Consider the following 21,037-nt stretch of genomic DNA (forward strand, 5'->3'; position numbering starts at 1 on the left):
TGAAGTTACACTCCAAGATCTTTCAAATACTATAGACATCATTAAAAGCAACACTTGTAATGCAATTTCACACCAACTAAATTGATAGTATTTCACAGCGTGACTTTCAACGATAATGAATTTACCGGCTTTTCTTGTTCCAACAAAAATCCCTTTTGGGTGAAAACTGTTGCTTTGAAGGTTAAATAAATTCAGTACACTGTGCCCATGTGTAATTTAAAGCAAGTTGGCCTTAGGAATCTTTCTGACATTTTTAACACACTCTCTTCACTCAAATTTTTTATCATGAAAATAACATGAACTCCTGGGAGTTTTTATTAACTGCATGATCATTATTAATTATAGGATTTCTTAATAGGTTATGGCATGTCAATTCCTTGTGGCATGGCAAAGTGACGTTTAAATTAAGAGTCTACAGTCAGCTTTGTGAAATGGATTTCCTATACATTGAATAACAGTTTGTGCTTTGCCATAAACTGTGAGGAAATCTAGAGAGGCTTCATGATAACCTCCAGGAAAATGCACTAAATCAACTCAATTTGTTCTGACACTAAATTTAAAGTAAAGGTTCCTGCTCAGAATTCAGTGTGAAATCCTGTATTGCTTGGCGGAGTATGAACTGACAAATCATTTTATACAAAACATCTTAGAAATAAAGACAATGCACCCGCATGGCAGCTAAATAGCTTTGTGAGCATTTTACTACATTAATATTTGCATTGTTTTGTTTTTTTGTATGCTCAGACACCTTCAGTACGAAGCCAGTTGTGCTGCCCAAGGCTACTGGGAACAAATACAGTTTAAGTCATCTGCTGTGGACTATGAATACACAGTCTGTACCAATAATGGAGCTGGTGACTGACTAGGAGCAAGAAGGGTAGAACCAGAGACTCTAATATTCATGTCTATGTAATATAACATGGTGCAAAAAGAGAAAAAAATACAGCTCTCTAATTGATATGAACTAATCAGATATCAGATTTTACGTAGGTGGTTTAATAAATAAGGTAACAAGACCTCTCATTGCATTAATGTATTCAACTCGTTCATATACTGTACGTATAATCAATAGTATGGCCTCGGTACACATTATTTTTCCACATAGTCCCTATATTTGTCTAAGCATTTGTTTCAATGGTACACTAATGCATCTATCCCGGCGTAGAGGAAATCAGTGTCATGTGCCTGAAGCCAGGACATGACGGCTTGCTGAACCTCACCGTTGTGCACGACATGAACACTTTTTCCTGTACCCCAGTACCTCATGAATGATGTTGTGCACAGTAACCACTGAGATGTTCAGTTCCTCAGCAATATCACTAACTCAAATGGGTCTGTCCTCCTGAATCAGACCTTCAATGCAGCACATATTGTCATCTAATCACACTACGCACCTCAATGTTTGACCATGTTCCCACCAGCCCCGCCATCTTACAACTGATGTTGGGACAGTATGACTGATATGAGGCGCAGTCTAATGGCTGTGAGGGGAAGCACTGTTCTACCTGCTCTGGCCTGGTGGGAAATTAGAATGAAATAGAGAACAGTACACAAGTGAGAGGGTTTTGTTACCTTCCTTATTGAACCACCCTCGTAGCAGCTTAGCGTATTCAGGTAAGCATGACGTGAGTGTGATCTTACACTAAGTGAGTTGAAAATATAAAGAGCCAACTGCTTTCCACATCTCACTATTCTCCCAGAGTGAGAATAAGTAGGGGTGCATAGAGCAGTATTAAGAAGGGGGAACACGCAAAATCCCATCTTCTCCCACTCTCAGGGGGACCCCTGGATACAAGATTACCAGCTAGATGACCCAGACCGCACACTCCCCTGATTAAAGATACAGAAGGACTCCGGAGCCGCTAGGTACGGGGGCTTGATATTTTTCTTGGTGACCCAGACTATACAGTCTGTATATGTGTCAGAAGCACGGTGCTATGGTGGTCTCCTGTGAATGGTTGCTGGACCATTTGGCAAATTATAAACTCCAGATCTTTGGCAGCTACCTTGTAGGAAACATTCTAGAGGACCTCGACAAATGTTTATATTATTGCATGATGACCATACTCTTTATTTTAGGCCATAGATGGTTCCTGTTTTAAGGGTCCCAGTCCCCTCCGCTCCGCACAAGTTCTTAATCCAGCTCTGGGGATGAATAAAGGCTGTTTGGTAACCTTACAACTCTAGTAACAATTCACTTGCATACTGTAGCTCAAGGATAAGAAGTGATACTATGATGAACTGCTGGGTTGGCAAGTTTAATGCTAGTTATTACAAGCATATGGCACAGTGCGATCATTTTGTACTAACTTATACAAGGGTTCTTCAAAAAGTAATGCCTAAATGCTCATAACTCTGAAATAATATGCAATATTTATTTGAAACTTTGTCAGTTTGTAGTTTAATATGTCTATCTATATATGTATTTTTGTTTAGGTAGTCCAAGAAATACCATGGAATCCAAGATGAAACAAAGAGCCATCATTGAATTTCTGGAAAAAGAAGGCTGCAGTGCTACAGAAATCCACAGAAGACTGAAAAAAAGTGTATGGCGAGTGTACAATTGACTATAGCAATGTCAGAAGGTGGATGAAGCGTTTTCAATATGGAGAATCGTCAGTGTGCGACAAACCTCATGGTGGCAGACCATCAACTGCAGTGACAGCAGAGAACCGACACAAAGTCGATGCCATGATTCAGGAAGACCATCGTGTGACCATCAGAGATGTCAGTGATGAACTTGAATATAGCCATGGCACTGTAAAAATACTAATCAATGATTTGGGATATCGTAAAGTGTGTGCAAAATGGGTTCCAAAGCAATTAAGCAGGGATCATAAGGCCCAGAGGGTGGAAGTGTGCAATGACCTTTTGACCAACTTTGAAGCCAACCCTGAGACGTTTTTGGAAAATGTAATTACAGGAGATGAGACCTGGGTTTTCCTTTATGATCCAGAAACAATGGCCCAATCAAAGCAATGGAAACACCCAAGTTCACCTAGGCCAAAAAAGTATAAATCACAGCGATCCGTAAACAGTCATGGCCACATTCTTCTGGGATTGTCAAGGTGTTATTCTCATCAATTACTTGGAACCAAACCAATCAATCAACAGTTATCGATACATTATTACACTTGAGAAGCTGAAAGAAGCCATCCACAAAAAAGGTCAACAATTCCACTGTCAAATGTCATCTTACACCATGACAATGCCAGACCTCACACTTCGATGGCAACATCTGCGGCCATTGCCAAAATGGGGTGGGCAATAATGCCACATCCACCATACAGTCCTGATTTGGCCCCTTCTGACTTTCATCTGTTTGGCCCTCTCAAATACTGTCTCCGGGGTCAACATTTTGAAGACATAGAGGTTGTTAAAAACGCCATACGTTCCTGGGTCAAACACCAACCACTGGAATTTTTCCAAAGTGGATTCACAGCTTGGGTTGAGAGATGGAGAAAATGTTTGAGGGCAGATGGTGAATTTTTTGAGTAGAGTCATTTTGTTACTAAGTATTTTACAGCAAATTTTCAAATCTGTATCTATAATAAAATTTGAGTTGTGAGCATTTAGGCATTACTTTTTGAACAACCCTCGTAAGAAGGGTATTCATGCTATAATCAAAAGAGGTAATAGCTATTGCAATTATTTGGCTGATATATAATAAACAAGTTCCTTGAGTGTTTTATGACTCGGAGTCTGCTGATGTGTGGAATTCTGGGTGTTGTTTGTAAAAACCAATGTGGTAGCACAGTGTCGCAATGGATAGCTTTGCTGCCTTACAGCATGGGGGCATGAATTTGATTCCAAAAAGGGCCTTGAATGTGTGAAGTTTGTATGTTCTCCCTATGCTTGCATGAGTTCCCCCTGGGTTCCTACAGTTTCCTCCCGCAATCCAAAAGCATACTGCATTGCAGAGCAGCGGTAACTCATTACAGGTGTGCACAGCAATGAATGGGTGCTTGGAGGGGCGGTGGCTAAGGGGCAGTATAGCATCTCATGAGTGCTAGACACACCCCAGAGACATGTCAATACCCCTTTTCAGATCCAATTCCTGGCTCTGAAATTGTGGGATCATGCAATTCACTACATACAGATAAGAGCTCCACTATATGAGTATGAAAGATCAGACATTTCATGTACATTATTCAGCTCAGTAATACGAAGCCTTTGATAGAACATATTAATTGGTGGATCTCCTTGCTCTGTAAGCTGATGAGGCCACATGCAATGGTCCAAGAACGCAAGTAGAATGAGCGCCTTATTCTGGCTGTATGACCCTGTTCTATGTTTTAACTGTTAAAACTATTTTTTTTTGCACCAAAGCTTACAACTCCTACAAGGAAAGTTTTATTTAATGACATAGCAGAAGTTATCAACCAAGGCGATAATCTAAACCAAAAATACTTTAGCAGATGCTGAAGACGCAAGTCTTGACCACGCAAACACATGTAACACAGACATTGGGTCATTTCGGAAAAAGACACAGATATTGATGTGTATGTTACTATATTGCAACAATTAGGGCCTGTATATCATCCTAAATTAATTAAATATGATATCTCTGATGGTAAATATGTTAATAAAATGCACTTTATTTCTGATATATCTTCATTAAGGTTGGAATTTATTTACAGGTGAGTGCAAAGTAATTACTGCACATGATAAATCTAATTGTGCACTAAGCACTTTGATGATAATCATAGATGCAGAAAATAAATATTTACCTCAAAGTTAAAAAAACTTAACACATTTTTTCATTGCAGAAACTGCAACATTTCTGAAAACTATCATTCTTTAAATAAATTCTATAAGGACTATGTGTAAAAAATTGTACACATGGGGAAATAAAACAGTGATAGTGGATTATTGTACTCACAACTATCACTAATACAGTACAAAAATGGGCGTATCTATAATGGGCCCACACTGCACCCATTTGAAAGGAATCAGTATGAATGACTGCCAGCCATAGGGCCGGCAGTTCAAATCCCTACGCCGGAAGACTGGCAGGAGTGAAGATCCCGACAGGGGATTAAGGTAAGTAAAACTAACCACACTCCCCCCCTAACCCTCCCTTAGGGGTGCCTAACCCTAACCTTCCCCCCTAGTGTCTAACCCTAACCCCCCTCTAAGTGCCTAAACCTAAGTATCCCTGGGGGGTGCCCAACCCTAACCCCGCCCTGGGTGTGCCTAACCCTAACCCCGCCCTGGGGGTGCCTAACCCTAACCCCGCCCTTCCCCTAGCCTAACCCTCTTGGGGGCGGGGGGCTAACACTAAGTCCCCCCCGGGAGCCCCTAACCAAACCCCCTAACCCCCCCTGCGGCTGTCCTCACCCGCCGGCCTGCCTTACATTCGTTCGGTATGCCGAGCGTCAGGCTCCCGGCGTAGGGATAATGCCTATCATTAGACCCTTGCCGGGATTTGACAGTCGGGAAGCCGGCGGTCGGCATTTCGACCGTCGGCTTCCTGACTGCATCCCATTTGAAATACCTACCTGTTCATCGGTGCCGCAAGTATTACTGGGAACACAGCGCAAGCACCCTGGTTCCAGTGATCTGTTCCACAGATATCACCAGAAACGTGCTGCAGATGGCATGTTTCTGGAGATCTGAGATTGTGCACTACAGTAATCACTGGGAAAATGTCGCCTGTTTCATTTTCCCGTGGAAAAAGCCATTGAGAGAGAGGAGGGACCTGCAAGGAGGCTGCATACTGGCCCTCCCCTCTTTTGATCCCTCCCCTCCCAGTACAAACTAGCATTAAATAAGTGTACAAGTATTGACGATGCACTAGCACAACCTAATGTATATATGAAAATAAAAAATAAGTTCCCTACCAACTCCATTTATTAATTTTTTTTACTCAAAGTGAGGCTGTTATAAATGAAGTCAAGGATCGGCAGGTGGTATTTGAAGCTTATCTCTACTAATTCTTTTTTTCCCTCGAAACTAACCAATAAATTCCCCCACCACCACATTTATAACATAAGCAGTACAGAAAAAGTATTGATTCACAAAAGGAGCTTTTTAAATAGCATTAATTCTTACCAACTCCAGCGTTTATTGATTCTGCATCTATTTCCTTAGCCTTTTTCTTTGCCACTTTAGCTAGTGCCAATTCACCCTTATCTAGTGCAAGGTAATGGATGTCCTTTGGAAATAAAGCAAAATAAAAGATTAATCTAAAATGAATCTTGGACACACAACAAAGAAGAATTTCAAAGAAAGAAAATCTTTTATTGCCCAGATCACAGAACATAGACAGGACTGATGAACCCACTGTTACGTTTTAATTTTCTCAATTTTCATTCTCTCTCGATGCAAATGTATCATCTTACGCATACCTTATCTCAAGCCAGGCAATCAAACACATTTCAGGAAGTAAAAAGCATATATTTTACTTGCTAGCTTATGCTGCAGTTTCTGACCAACCTATGCCTTTGAAAAGTCAGCTGCCGGAATCGGTAATTTTTGACAAAGACACTTTTGAATATACACACTGTCCAAAATATGCCGTTTCCGTGACTTTCATTAGTGTGCATATGTTATTCAAATGGAATCACTGGATAACAGGGACTATTTGATACCACAATTCTACTTGCACAATATAGTACTTTTATTTATTATTAGGTATATACAAAGAATGGAGAGATAATATGATTATGTTTTCTTGAGATGTGATGCAGAGTTATGCATTCCAGATAAAAAATTGTATTTTATATTCATCTATCTATAGGTTACACGACAACATTTGCCATACCACAGTACAACGAGAAAGGTTATGTACACAAATTATAAACCCACAAAGAATTTTCTACTAGTCGAGAGATCACAATTTCCATATTTCAGAAAATTTTTGGATATGGCCCAAAGTCTGCTGGAGGTCTACTTGGATAAAACATATCGTAACACTTTCAAAGCACTACAGATATCTAAAAGGTAGACACACTGGCCATATAAAACAAGCTCTAGAACAACCAACAAAGCAAATTGACATGATAAGTGATAGAAAGAATACCTGCAAAATAATCTCTGGACAATGATACATTTCCTTAAGAACACAACCGCACACAAAAACAATATGAAATAGTAGCAAGAAAAACAATAGAAGCAAAAACAAACAAAAATAAACAAGAGAGAGACATTTTTGAAACTAGGCAAAACATAGGGAAATTTATATGCAAAATAAAGTTTAACTTAACCCAGTTTAGAAAATGCAGTGATTTTTTTTTTTACTACATGTAAGGATTAAATGAAAGAATGAAAAGCACCTTTGTAATTAATGTTATAATTATGAAGGGACATATCAAATGAGCTTGTGCTTCTTTCGTGTAATTAGGGAGTCATTTTCAAACCTAGTAAGGCAAAGCCCAACGTAACTATTAATTTAAACAGTGTGATCAAACCAGCAGGTCAAGTGACTTTATAGGATAAACAATATTAGCATTTACAGTTAAAAAAAACTCCATTAAAGAGTCAATAACATGTTCATTATGCAAAAGAGGAAAGCAAACACATCCATGAAAAGGTTTTGTAAAGGTTTTCTAACTATTGTTATGTAGAAGTCCGTACAATCGGCTACATAGCAGTAACGTGCTGGGCAAGAGGTAGAAGCAATGTTGGCTTTGCCCAGATCCCCTTGCTGGGACATTGTGGAGTAGGGGCTTTTGAAACAAGAGCACCATGTGGAGCTATCTGAAGGCCCATAAAGACCTGATTAATTTGACTTTTGTAAAGTAGCTAATTGAATGGGACGAACAAAGAGCAGATGAAATGTAAAACTCCTTGGAGCCCATGTTACATCACTGTTCTCTTAAAGTGAATCAATAGAAGTGTCCATAATTTGTCCAAGAAGACACACTAGATCCAGTGAATATTCCAAATCTGAAGACAGCGCTCTAATATAAAAGTTTGCTGAATTTACAGTGCATCACTGTGGAGGCAGACATGGTGAGCTGAACCAATACTTAATGCAGTCAATTCACTTTAAAGAAGCTAATTATATTATTGATGTTCAAAATGGCTGCCTCCTTGTGTAGACTACAGGTGTATTAGATTGTAGTAGTTAAGACCACAGTTCTTTCAACACTGAGATGATATTAAAAATAATGATGATGATGATGACAATGAAATGCTCAAATGGTAGAATGGCAACAGATGAGATAATAACAACATACACAGATGGCAATATGTTTAATAAATAATATAATAAAAAGTTTATAATGCATCAATATTTACTTATATAGTGACAGTGTATTCTATTGCGCTTTACAGTTGGGAACAAAACAGTAATAAAACAAGACTGGGCAATAACAGACAGACAATAAGATAAAGAGGCCGTACATCAGGAACAACAACAGCATACACGAGAACATTTAATAAGAGAGACAATAAGCTGTGGTTAAGCATTTAAGATTGAAGAATAAACTATTCCCTACAATTGAATCTAAAGCAGATTTGAGTTAGGATAGGTTCATATTTATCAGTAACAGGAATTGCTAAACAAAAAGATGACAATCTCATTTAGGAGGCAGAAAGTCTACATAAAAGATATGAATACTTTCTTTAAAAGAAGGATGATGGCTCCATACGGTAAATCAGTCTCTCAGTAAATACAGCAGGGATTTTGAGAGAACTGAAAAATGTATTAGACACAAAGCAATTGAAAGTACGTTGGGGGGGCGGGAGAACAAAATTAAAAAAAAAAAAAAATGTATATAACTGTATTGAGTGACAGTTTTTTTTTATGTGACAAAAAAAGAACAGCAGATTTTGAGGTTGAATTATCATGATCCGAAAAGTCCTTAGAAGAATACTGGAAATACCTTGGGGAAGTTAGATATTGGCAAATTACCAAAAACAGGATGGGGGCAGGGGAGAGTGGTAATAGGGAAAAAGAATATTTTGAAAATAAAGAATGTAAAAAAATAATATATATATATATATATATATATATATATATATATATATATATCTTCCAGTGGGTCACACATGTACTTAGGGGACCAGGGCTTGTCTGAGGGAGCAGTTAGATTTTTCTTACTGCTACCAGACAGTATCACCTGGCACCTGAACATCTCCCAACTGCCGCAGCTAATTATTTTTTTTTTTTTAAATAAATCATCTTGAAAAAGATTTTCTGATAGCATTGATAGAAAATCCATCTTTTCGGGCCACATTCATAAATGGGCACCATTATCTTGTGGTTCACCAAATCAAGGCATTTTATATGTGAAACATTTAAGAAATAAAATTTATTTTCTTTGCATTAATATTTCCCATAATCTCCATTAATACAAATTGGAAAATCTAGTCAAAAAAAATAAAATAATATATATATCTTATAAAAACTTACCATAAACAGATCACGTGCACCAATGTCTACGGCAAGCAAGAAAGCCTTTTCAAATCTTTGGTGCCTGTAAATCAACATAAAAAAACATTATAGACTTTGTAGATGTGCACAGTAACCAATAACAAATTTGCTTTCAAGAAGCCATAAGACCAAGAATTCATTAGGTATCCAGGGGGAAAACAAAGGATTAGTAAAGGAGGGTTCTGAAAAGATTAATTTTGGAACAAAAGCAAAAAAAGAAAGAAACTTGGCCCAGTAAGCCACACACCACTACAGATTATAATGAGCAATGCCTCTGTGCCACCATAAAACTAGCAATGCCAAAATTACCAGTGCAATCACAATGATCACAAATACTTAACCTTACTATAAATACTTTATATTTATCACAATTTAGATATAACATTGTGTTCCAATAATTGTTTTAAAAAAAGAGAAATGTCCAATGTTTACTGCAATAGCCAGACAACTATACTAACACATAATTTTAACTTAATAAGATATTATCATCACTTACTAACATTTTACCTTATCACTTCAACTTGAATAAAACACACAATGGGGGAGATGTACTAAGCTCTGGAAAGTGATAAATTGGAAAGTGATAAACTACCAGCTACTCAGCTCATAACGGTCATGTTACAGGCTGTGTTTGAAAAATGACAGTTAGAAGCTGATTGGTCGGTCGTTTATCACTCTTCAATTTATCTATTTCCAGAACTTAGTACATCTGCCCCAATAACTGTTCACATGTTTTAGTAATTTAATGCTATCAAGTGCGATGACCAAGCAGTAACCCGGAGCAGTAGTAAGAGCTGCTGTCCCTAATGGAGAACAAGTGCAGCAGCTTGATTTAAGCTTTTTTTTTTTTTTTTTTTTTAATATCTGTGTAGATAATGGTGAAATACAATATGATCAGTGATTCAAGCAATGGAACAAAAGTTCTTTCTTGGAAACTTCTCTAAGTAAGCATCTGTGTATTTATACATTTTCACCAGGGATTCTCAGGCCTACGCTGTGCTGTGGCCACTGTACCCTTTATGGTGAGGGATTTGAAAAGGATAATGTTAAAATTTAACTTGAAAGGCAGGGGCAGCTGAAGGGGTGGGCTGACAGGGCCGTTGCCGGGAGCGATGTAGCCTAGAAACGTGCAGCCACAGTCAACCCGGCCCCTCAGTCTCAGCCAGTGGTGGAACCAGCCAGATGCTGCTGTGGGCCGGAGCTCTAAATTATTCCATCACCTAGCACAGAGTGACACCCCCAGGGGTGATAGACAAGATGAAACAGCAGCAGTTGTGCAGAGGGAGGAGAGAGCTCTCAAGGCCTATCAAAGCCAGCCACTCCCCCGCCCCCCCGTTTGTGTGTGCGCCCGCCTCAAAGCTGCACTAACATGCTTTACACTGAATATTAGTGCCACTTTAAGTTTTCAGCTCATACTTGTTGAGAAACTGTGGCTTGCAAAAGCTGCTGCTTCGGAAATATAGCCTCCCCTCTGTCTGAGAGCTGGGACTGAAATGGGAGGGGACAGGATTAATTCTTAAACCTGCCACCCCTTAAAAGAAAAGTATCGATCCACATCGTTCCACCTTTCCTCCTGGTCCGTACATCTGTTGCCACTCTTCTGCTGCATCCCGCCCCTGGTCCGTGCTGCCTTCTCCCACTACAAACTGCCTCCCCCCTGCTCCGTGCAGCTGCTGACTTCCCACTGCTACATACTGCCTCCCAATGCCGCGTACGATCTTCTTTATGCTTTGTAGTGCTGCCCCCCTCCTTCCTCCCCATCTATCCCGCCTTTCCCCTGCTGCCTTCCCACTGCTCTGTGGTGCTAACTCCATTTTGCTCCCTGCAGCTGCTTCTTCACTGGTCTTTGGCCAGTGACTGACCTCATCAGGGTTTTCCTGTAGACCAGCAGCCCCAGTGACATCATGGGGCTGATAGAGGAAGACAGGAGCCGTGCAGCCTAGAGAGCAGTCGTGAAGATCATGCAGACCCTACATAGGTGAATGTACGTGTGTTAGATGTGCATTTTTCCTTTAGTCCAACAGTGATGTAGTGTAGGGTATCAAGGGGACAGTTATATAGTGTAGGTTATAGAGGAGACAGTTATATAGTGTAGGGTACCGAGGGGTCAGTAATGTAGTGGCAGGTATAGAGCAGTCAGCAATGTAATGGCAGGTATAGAGCGATCAGTAATGTAGTGTAGGGTATAGAGGAGTCAGTGATGTAGTGTAGGGTATAGAGGGGTCAGTAACGTAGGGTATAGAGGGGTCAGTAATGTAGTGTAGGGTATAGAGGGGTCAGTAATGTAGTGGAGGGTATAGAGGGGTCAGTAATGCGTAGGGTATAGAGGGGTCAGTAATGTAGTGTAGGGTATAGAGGGGTCAGTGATGTAGTGTAGGGTATAGAGGGGTCAGTAATGTAGTGTAGGGTATAGAGGGGTCAGTGATGAAGTGTAGGGTATAGAGGGGTCAGTAATATAGTGTATAGAGGGATCAGTAATGTAGTGTTGGGTATAGAGGGGTCAGTGATGTAGTGGAGGGTATAGAGGGGTCAGTAATGTAGTGTAGGGTATAGAGAGGTCAGTGATGTAGTGTATAGAGGGATCAGTAATGTAGTGTAGGGTATAGAGGGGTCAGTGATGTAGTGTAGGGTATAGAGGGGTCAGTAATGTAGTGGAGGGTATAGAGGGGTCAGTGATGTAGTGTAGGGTATAGAGGGGTCAGTAATGTAGTGGAGGGTATAGAGGGGTCAGTAATGTAGTGGAGGGTATAGAGGGGTCAGTAATGTAGTGTAGGGTATACAGGGGTAAGTAATGTAGTATAGGGTATAGAGAGGTCAGTGATGTAGTGTAGGGTATACAGGGGTCAGTAATGTAGTTTAGGGTATAGAGAGGTCAGTGATGTAGTGTAGGGTATACAGGGGTCAGTAATGTAGTGTAGGGTATATAGAGGTCAGTGATGTAGTGTAGGGTATACAGGGGTCTGTAATGTAGTGTAGGGTATAGAGGGGTCAGTAATGTAGGGTATAGAGGGGTCAGTAATGTAATGAAGGGTATAGAGAGGTCAGTGATGTAGTGTAGGGTATACAGGGATCAGTGATGTAGTGTAGGGTATAGAGGGATCAGTAATGTAGTGTAGGGAATAGAGCGGTCAGTAATGTAGTGTATGGTACAGAGAGGTCAGTGATGTAGTGTAGGGAATAGAGCGGTCAGTAATGTAGTGTAGGGTATAGAGGGGTCAGTAATGTAGTGTAGGGTATAGAGGGATCAGTAATGTAGTGTAGGGTATAGAGGGGTCAGTGATGTAGTGTAGGGTATAGAGGGGCCAGTAATGTAGTGGCTGGTATAGAGGGGTCAGTAATGTAGTGGCTGGTATAGAGGGATCAGTAATGTAGTGTAGGGTATAGAGGGGTCAGTAATGTAGGGTATAGAGGGGTCAGTAATGTAGTGTAGGGATAGAGTGGTCAGTAATGTAGTGGAGGGTATAGAGCAATCAGTGATGTAGTGTAGGGTATAGAGGAGTCAGTAAAGTCGTGTAGGGATAACGTGGTCAGTTATGTAGTGGAGGGTATAGAGGGGTCCATAATGTAGTAGTAGGTATAGAGGGGTCAGTGATGTAGTGTAGGATAAAGAAGGGTCAGTAAAAATACTAATCCCAAGTATGTGGGATTAGTATTTTTACTGACCCCCACTGGGATAGTAATGGTCACTGAAAAAGCCTTGGAGGGATACATCTACTTGAGACAATAGATAAACCAAAGCAAATTGACGACTGGTTTCTGTGGGTTGCTCTTCATTTGCACTTTTGTAGTGTTATTTTAAAAAAACCCACTTGCGTTCCATAGCAGTGGCACAGATTTGTTTTGTATTTGTTGTGAAGTTTTGGAGACTAAAAATATTATATATAAAAATAGAAATATCCATTGAGCTGAATGATGTGTACATGACTAATTAATTTTTACAGCTGTACCCTAACCTTTAACACAGAGCGACTGGCTTTTTTCTCCAGCGCTATTAATTTATTCTTACCATGAGATGTACAGCCTGGTAGGCTGCCAACTTTTTTGGTCAAGCTTCAGTCAACCTATTTCATAAAAGGAATTATTCTGAGAAGCAAGTGTAGTCATGTGAGCACTGGCAGGGTAGCATATGTGGGGGGTTTTCCCCCAGGGAACCCCCACTTAATACGAAAAGACACATCTCTAATGTTCATATTGCACAATTTATCGCCAGCTATACCTTTGTTCTTTACAACTCTTAATTTAAATTCATTTATTTAATCATTATTTATATAGTGCCTGCATATTAAGAAGCACTTTAAAGAAAATATTTAATCATTTACATCAGTTCCTGAGTGATACTTACAAATTATACTCTCTACCACAGGGACACACAGACACAACACATGGGTTAATTTTACCAGAAACCAATTAACTTAACTGTCTTTGGAAGCTGGAGTACTGGAGGAATCCCACGCAAACATGGTAAGCACATACAAACGCCGCACAGATAAGGCCTAGCACTGTGAGGCAGTAAAAATAAGCACTGTGCCTTTATGTATGGTTCATTTCAGCTGTTTTTTATTTGGATTGTTTTAGGAAAAATAAATACAAAAATAAATATTAATAAACTCCAGTATAAATAAAGCTGTACAGGAGGGGTTTATCCATTTTCTGCAGTCAAAAAATAGGACTGCTACTTATGGTGAAACCCATGTCTTTTCTTGACGCATAGCTATTGCTATTTTCTTTACGCAACAGGACTAACACATTGCTAATTCCATTTTGTTTGCATGTCTAATTTCTTGGCAGATATATTCTAATACAGTAATTGAAACAAAGGGCTTGATTCGGCTTTGAGCGCAAACATGACGGTTTACGTACAAATCAGATTCTGGGGCATGTGTGCACGCACAGGACCCGTTCTGCGCATGTGTAGAATACAATGGGTCCTGTGTGATTGTCCGCAGTGTCCTCAAAATTGCAGATTAAATGACAGTCTGCAGTCTTTTGGGGGCGCGAAGGGGGCAGCGACCGGGTCCGTTCCACAAAATGGAGGAGGCTTCTGGCGCAGATTGACTGGCCATCCTGAGTAACATGAAGGTCACTAAGATGGCCAATGTTCACGCAAGTGATCCAATGGCTGGGTCTTCGGAACGCAGCTGTTGATCATAGAAGAATGCTGGAGGCGTCGATTTACACCAGATGCATCGTGCTGCTTTTGCATATTAGAGCACAGCCGCCGAGTACAAAGACGCAGCGACTGTGCTACTACGTACAAATGTGAATCAGACTCAAAGTAGAGTAGAGAAAATAAATGAAATTATTAATGAATTCAAAGTTTAAAGGAAATTTAGAACCGAACTGTGTGAACAGCTGCTGATTGTCAGACTTCATTCTGGTTCAGGAACAAATCAGGTTAAGAATTCCCACATGTTTTGGTTTTGGTTTGGCAAACTCATACCTCTGTCTGATTCTGAACGTTGACTGAACAATTGGACGGTAATTTAACATAGTGGTGATTGCCAATATCAACTTGCTATATATTCTGGTGTCAATATATATATTGCTGTCAATATTTTTTAAATTGCTCTCAGCTGTTTATCAAGCCACAATCCAAATATTTTTGGAAACAACAATCCTACAAGAAAATCTGTATCTATTTGGCCATGGTGTTACGAATCCCAAGGACTTCTCTGAGTAAGCCCCCTAGAACCCGGCTAGCGAGTTCTTCCGCCACTAACAGCCACCCGTTGTTCCCTTAGAACTAAAGACATTCACCGGTACTTAGGTGGCCTCCTGGACTTAATACTCGGGATAGTAGCGGCTGTCTGATGGGATCCAGTGGTAAGGTGAGGAGTTTCGAACAGGAAGCGTCAATGAGGCTACCAGAGACCCGATGGTGTGGCTGGAGAGTCGGTGATGCGGCTTGAGTGCCGATGTGTGGTGCGGTTTTGAGCCGGTAGTTGGATGCACTTTTTCCATTAATGAACATTTTTTGAGTCATTCAACTGAGCCAATAAAGAAAGACACAAAAAGAAGTACGCATGCTCTCTTTTATATATTTTCCATATGTCTGAATAAAACAAAATACATAGATATGAAACAGGTTCATTATTGTGTTGTCTGTGCAATGTGAATAGTCAGAAGAGGTACAAAACTCTATGGGCAAAATTTACTAAGCGGCAGTATGACGGCGTTTTCTATTCTATTCTAAACCCCGGCGGTTTGGAGGCGGTTTCTATTCTATTCTAAACATTTTAAAATAGAATAGAACAGGGCTGTCATTTATAAACCGCTGCAAAACCGCAACCAAACCCCTGGGGTTTAGAATAGAATAGAAACCACGGCCTAGTAAATTTTGCCCTATATATAAATATCAAATATATTATATATATATATATATATATATATATATATATACACACACACACACACATATATATATATATATATATATATATATATATATATATTTTTTTTTTTTTCTGGAAACTTTTGCCTGAGGTCTTAATTTCTTCTGACAGTTTTACAACAGTTATTATCATTTAAAGTAAAGAGGTGAGAACTATCAACAAAAATCTAGCCTGCAGCAGATACATTCCGACAAAGTTGTCTTCTAGCTGATTAAAGTTGCTTTAAGGGTCTGCCTTCAAACCACTGATTAATTACCCTGTTAATTGTATTTAACAGTAATAATATTTACTGACAGCTTTAATGCATAAGTCCTTCTTTTGCTAAATTGGAATGATGATAAACCAAGTTACTAACCTTGACATGTAGTAGATGATGCCGTATTGGTTGTTGCACTTATATTATAAAATTATGTAATAATAAAAAAGATGATATAACATTAAATTCATGTTTTATGTTGTTTAGATGTTATATTGTTGTACTGTTGGGATGTCATGCGTTGTGTTGTTACTATGTTCATCTTGTGAAATAAACTGCAATATCAGCCAGACGTCAATGGAGACAGTTATTATTTACCCGTTTATAACTGATCTTTACTTGGCAATAACAATTATAATTGAAAAACGTAAGGTTTTGTAGCATCCCCAATTTATGAATGAATTAAGAAACTGAAATGTATATATTCATTTTTAACATGATTCTTTGTAAAGTGTGTCCATGATAGTGCACTGGTAGAGCCGCAGCAGCCCGAGGCCTGAGCCACAACTAAACCCCTCCCACAGATGGAGTTTTTCACCATTGAGAAACATTGCGTATGACACAGAACAGTCTAAGTGTATATACAACATGTATAACAACTCCTACCCTTTTGCATGTTAGGTATTAGCATTTCAGAGCGGTCTAAGGAGGGCACCAACTTTATCGTTTTAGTCACAGTCTACAAGCACATAATAATAATAATAATAATAATAATAATAATAATAATAATAAATAACATCATCACTCAGGTGGATACATGTTAGGACAGATGACCAGTGACAGCTGTCACTAATGATGGCTACTGTACTGTGCACGTTTGCAGTATTGCGTTACTATGGCACTTTATTACCCACATTCTTGTGGCATTCTGAGGAGTATTGGTTCGGCCAATAAGATGACACTTTCCACCAACTGTAGGCAATGGTGGTTTGTGTTGATTGTTTTTTAAATGTTACCTAAGATGACTGGCGTATGAAAATATTTATGATGGAATCACAGTGTTTTGCAGCTGTACACAATTGGACTAATCTACCCAATGTATAAAAGATGATTTACCTCAGAAGATGGTGGAAAAATCTTCGGGCATATCTACTTATGGGATCTCTGTATTCCAGTATAATGACGTCAAGGAGTGGTCGGGCTGGTGAATAAAATGTTCCAAGGCAGGCTTCCAATTGAGCTGTGGTTTAAACAACATAACAGCTATTAAAATGGCATGCAACACTACTGAACAGAAATGCCAATACAACCTACAACATGAAAAAACCCTAAAAGTCAGTAAAAACAATACAGAGACCAGAATCCCAAGAGAAAAAATGTAGCTTAACCCCCCCTTCTATTTTATTCAACGTTCTGATATATCGAAAGCTGGGTACGGCACTATATGATACATTATAAGATATATTGTGCCATCACAGACGATATATCGTACACATGCATAGTGTGTACGCCCGATTCGTTGCTCATCGATTCATCCCATCTGATGTCCTGCACATCAGATGGGACAATGCAATGAACAATGCAGTGTAGCTACATACAGCATGTTACAATACATCTCACCGTCATACAACAGAGCATGCAGTGTGTAGAAAAAGCAATGTATCGTTACGCTGACACTGGGTCGTACCATCGCATGGTGTGTACCCAGCTTTAGAGTATCAGGATATTGCTGAAATGTATTATTAGACAGATGACATGACGCACAATATCAATGGCTATGGTGAAATATTTGTATACTCTCTCTCCCGTCATTATATAAAACAGGTATTCCTTATTTTTTCCTGCCTATTATTTGCTGTTCTTTGAATTATAGTTCTGAAATGTTGATAAGCAAAAGGTGCTTAGTGCGATCAGTACAAGTTGTCTAGAGTGCCACCAACACAAATGCTAGTCCTGTCCTTGCAAGGAGGTAATCTTTGGAGGGCACCAGATGTAATCACCTACACTAGCAAAGGAATGCCGGCTCATTTGTCTATATCTATATAATAAACAAGAGAGTGTGAGTCTGTCTGTCCATTATGCGCAGCCAGAGTTTAGTACCTAACTCCACCAAATTTGGCGTAGTGGTGTAGTTTGATCATGATTAGGATTTTGCCAAGGTTTGAACTTGGTCAGGGCCACACACTGTCACACAATACTATAAAACTGGGACACTCAAAGTACACAGGTTCTGGGGCTGAGGAGTAGGCTTCATACACACACTGTCACAGTCTCCTCTCTTCCAAAGCACTGTGTTATATAACTTTCCAAACAGCCACATACATAAAATAAGGAGTTAGTCAGCCCAGTGGTTGCATGATAAACTTTGACATTAAACACTGTGCAGTATTAGCATTTCACTCACTGACTCATTTTACAGCAGCCACCCTGGGGGTCTTAGCAGAATGCCTGGCGGGCTCATGAGCAGCTCAGCACTCGATACATTCAGACTGTGGCAGACAGCTTAATCAATCCACAATCTTTGATCTTGGCAAAGCTTATCATACGGAGATTGATAACAGTTACACAATGCCACTGCGGACGGGCTCCCTTTTGTCCGGGACTACAGTCCCGACATTCCTCCTCTGATGGCAGCCCTGCTAGACATGGTCTTCAATGTTGGTCTGCAGAGTGATTTTAGGGGGTGAATTCAGCTGCAGATGCAGTGACAGGGATCACGCAGATTCCCGATTATCGGAAATATGTGCATTCGCCTGACCTGTACTATGCATGTGCAGTACTGGTCTGCAATCCCACACACAGTCCGGCAGTGATTGAACATAAGATGTTGCCCAAATGGCAACATCTTATATTGGAACAGACCCTCCATTCAGAAAAAGCTATCTATTCTTTTGCCTTGTCTGTCAACTACACTTGCCAGTATCCTTTGGTTAATTCTAGAGTGGTTAAATACCATGCTGTTCCCATGCTTTCAATAACTACATCCACACAAGGCATTGGGTAGGCATCAAAATTAGACACACTAGTCAAATGACAGAAATCATTGCAGAAGCACAAGTTTTCGTCAGGTTTTGGAATGAGTACAATGGAATTTGACTACTCACTATGTGATTCTTCAATTATATCCAACTCAAACATTTTTTACATTTCTTTAGATATCGATTCCGTTTGGGCTTCTGGTATACTATAGGCCTTTAGGTTAACCTTAACCTCGTGTTCAGTGATTATGTCATGTTTAATGAATGTTGTTTTACCAGGTATGTCAGAAAACAAATCTTTATTTCTTACAAGAAATTATTTAGCCTTATACTGTGACTATTGTTACTTCGGGAACCAAAGGCACTTTGGCAATTGGAGGGACCAGTGTGGCTAACAGAACGATTCTATCCTTCCAAGGTTTTATAAGATTTACATGGTAGATCTATTCTGCCTTTCTTTTCTCAGGCTGGTACAGTTTTTAATTAAACTCACCCACTTTTTCTATGACTTTAAATGGTGCTCGCCACTTTCCCAAAAATGTACTTTCTAACGTGGAAACCAAAATACACACTCTGGCCCTGATTCAGAGCCAGACACTCTGGCAGAGCGCTCGCTCTGAATCAGGGCCGTCCTTCTGAATTTTTAGCGCGGCCTCCTGGCTGCTCGTATAGCTGTGGTTGACCACCCACAGCTATAGCGAGCGGCCAGGAAGATTGTCGCGATGGTCAAGACCATCGCAACCATCGGGCTTGCGACGAGACCCTTGTGGTAGGGTCTCGTTGCCGCAAGCCCTGGAGTGCTTTTGGCTCTATCAGAGCCGAAAGCACTTCCACTGACATCACTTGTGATGTCAGTGGGGCCGGCCCCAAACGGTAGGCGTTCCAATGGGAACGCCCCCATCTGGCCAGCCACGCCACCGGCACGCCCACCACCCCTATCCGTGTCTCGCGCATGCGCACGACAGCGCCGGGTCCGTCGTGCGCACTGGGCCAACATCGACCCGCTTGCGAGCGGGTCTGAATCAGGCCCTCTGTCCCCAGAAACAAAGGTGCGTGTAACAGAGCATTGCGATTGTATACCGTTAGTTATGCCTGTTGGGCCTGTTCTCTCAGTATCTGCACCACTGCAGCTATTCTTTCCTGCATCTGAGAAACATGCTCACTAACAATTTTATAAGGACTGGGTTGCCCCTCCCATGTCTCTTGCAATATCCAGCAATTAAATTGAAATATAGGCAGTACAACAAGCACATATACCAGGGGTCTTCAACCTTGGCCCTCCAGCTGCTGTGGAACTACACATCCCAGCATGCACTGCCACCTTTTTGATATAACAGCATGCTAAAACTATGGCAGTGCATGCTGGGATGTGTAGTTCCACAGCAGCTGGAGAGCCAAGGTTGAAGACTCCTGACAAATACAGTACAGGGGACCAGTGGCATATATTACCTAGGGGCTGCAGGGCTGCAGCCCCCCAGTAAAATCCAGATGTCTCCGATACAGCATATCAAAAGGTGAGAACCCTGTTGAAGAATGTGAAACCTCTCTACTAACCAGCATTAAATATGGTAACAAATGATCCTAATCTTTCTCATCTTTATCCACCACTTTCTTTAACATATTTATAGTTTTGTTAAACCTCTCCACTAAGCCATCAGTCTGAGGGTGATACACAGAGGTCCTTGGGATGAGTAACCTTAAACAGGTGGCACAACTCTCATGATTCTAGACATAAAATGATACCCTGATCAGTTAGAATATCCTTAGATATTCCCACTCTGCTTGTGTGCTAGTTATCTAGCAACTGTCTTTGTTGACGTATTGAGCAATGGTTTAGCTTCCGGGTATGTGGTAGCATAATCCATTACCACTAAAATATACAGATTCCACCAGGCAGACTTTATTCTGATCCAACCAAACCATGGGGCATGTCTATAATGGCTGCAGTGTGTGCGGGGCACACAGACCCCTGGGTCCAGGGGTGCCCACACCGCACACCTTGCATTCATATAGTCTTATACTTACCTGTCCGTAGTCTCCTGAGTTCTGCTCTGCAGTGCCTGGCCGGTGCTGCAGAGCAGCAAACATC

General features: G+C 40.4%; 1 protein-coding gene across 5 annotated transcripts in view; it reads right to left on the reverse strand.

Moving 5' to 3' along the window:
- Positions 1-21,037, reverse strand: part of WDPCP (WD repeat containing planar cell polarity effector) — a 373,120-nt gene that overhangs the window by 127,064 nt on the left and 225,019 nt on the right. For all 5 annotated transcript variants that reach the window (XM_088477497.1, XM_088477498.1, XM_088477496.1 and 2 more), the window contains 3 exons: positions 17,087-17,210; positions 9,362-9,425; positions 6,055-6,157 (listed from right to left, as the gene is read on the reverse strand). In XM_088477497.1, coding sequence (XP_088333623.1) covers positions 6,055-6,157; positions 9,362-9,425; positions 17,087-17,210 — 291 coding nt within the window. The remainder of the gene's footprint in view (positions 1-6,054; positions 6,158-9,361; positions 9,426-17,086; positions 17,211-21,037) is intronic.

Source organism: Taudactylus pleione, unplaced genomic scaffold, assembly GCF_031769625.1.
Source record: "Taudactylus pleione unplaced genomic scaffold, aTauple2 ptg000201l, whole genome shotgun sequence".
NCBI classification, from domain to species: Eukaryota; Metazoa; Chordata; class Amphibia; order Anura; family Myobatrachidae; genus Taudactylus; species Taudactylus pleione.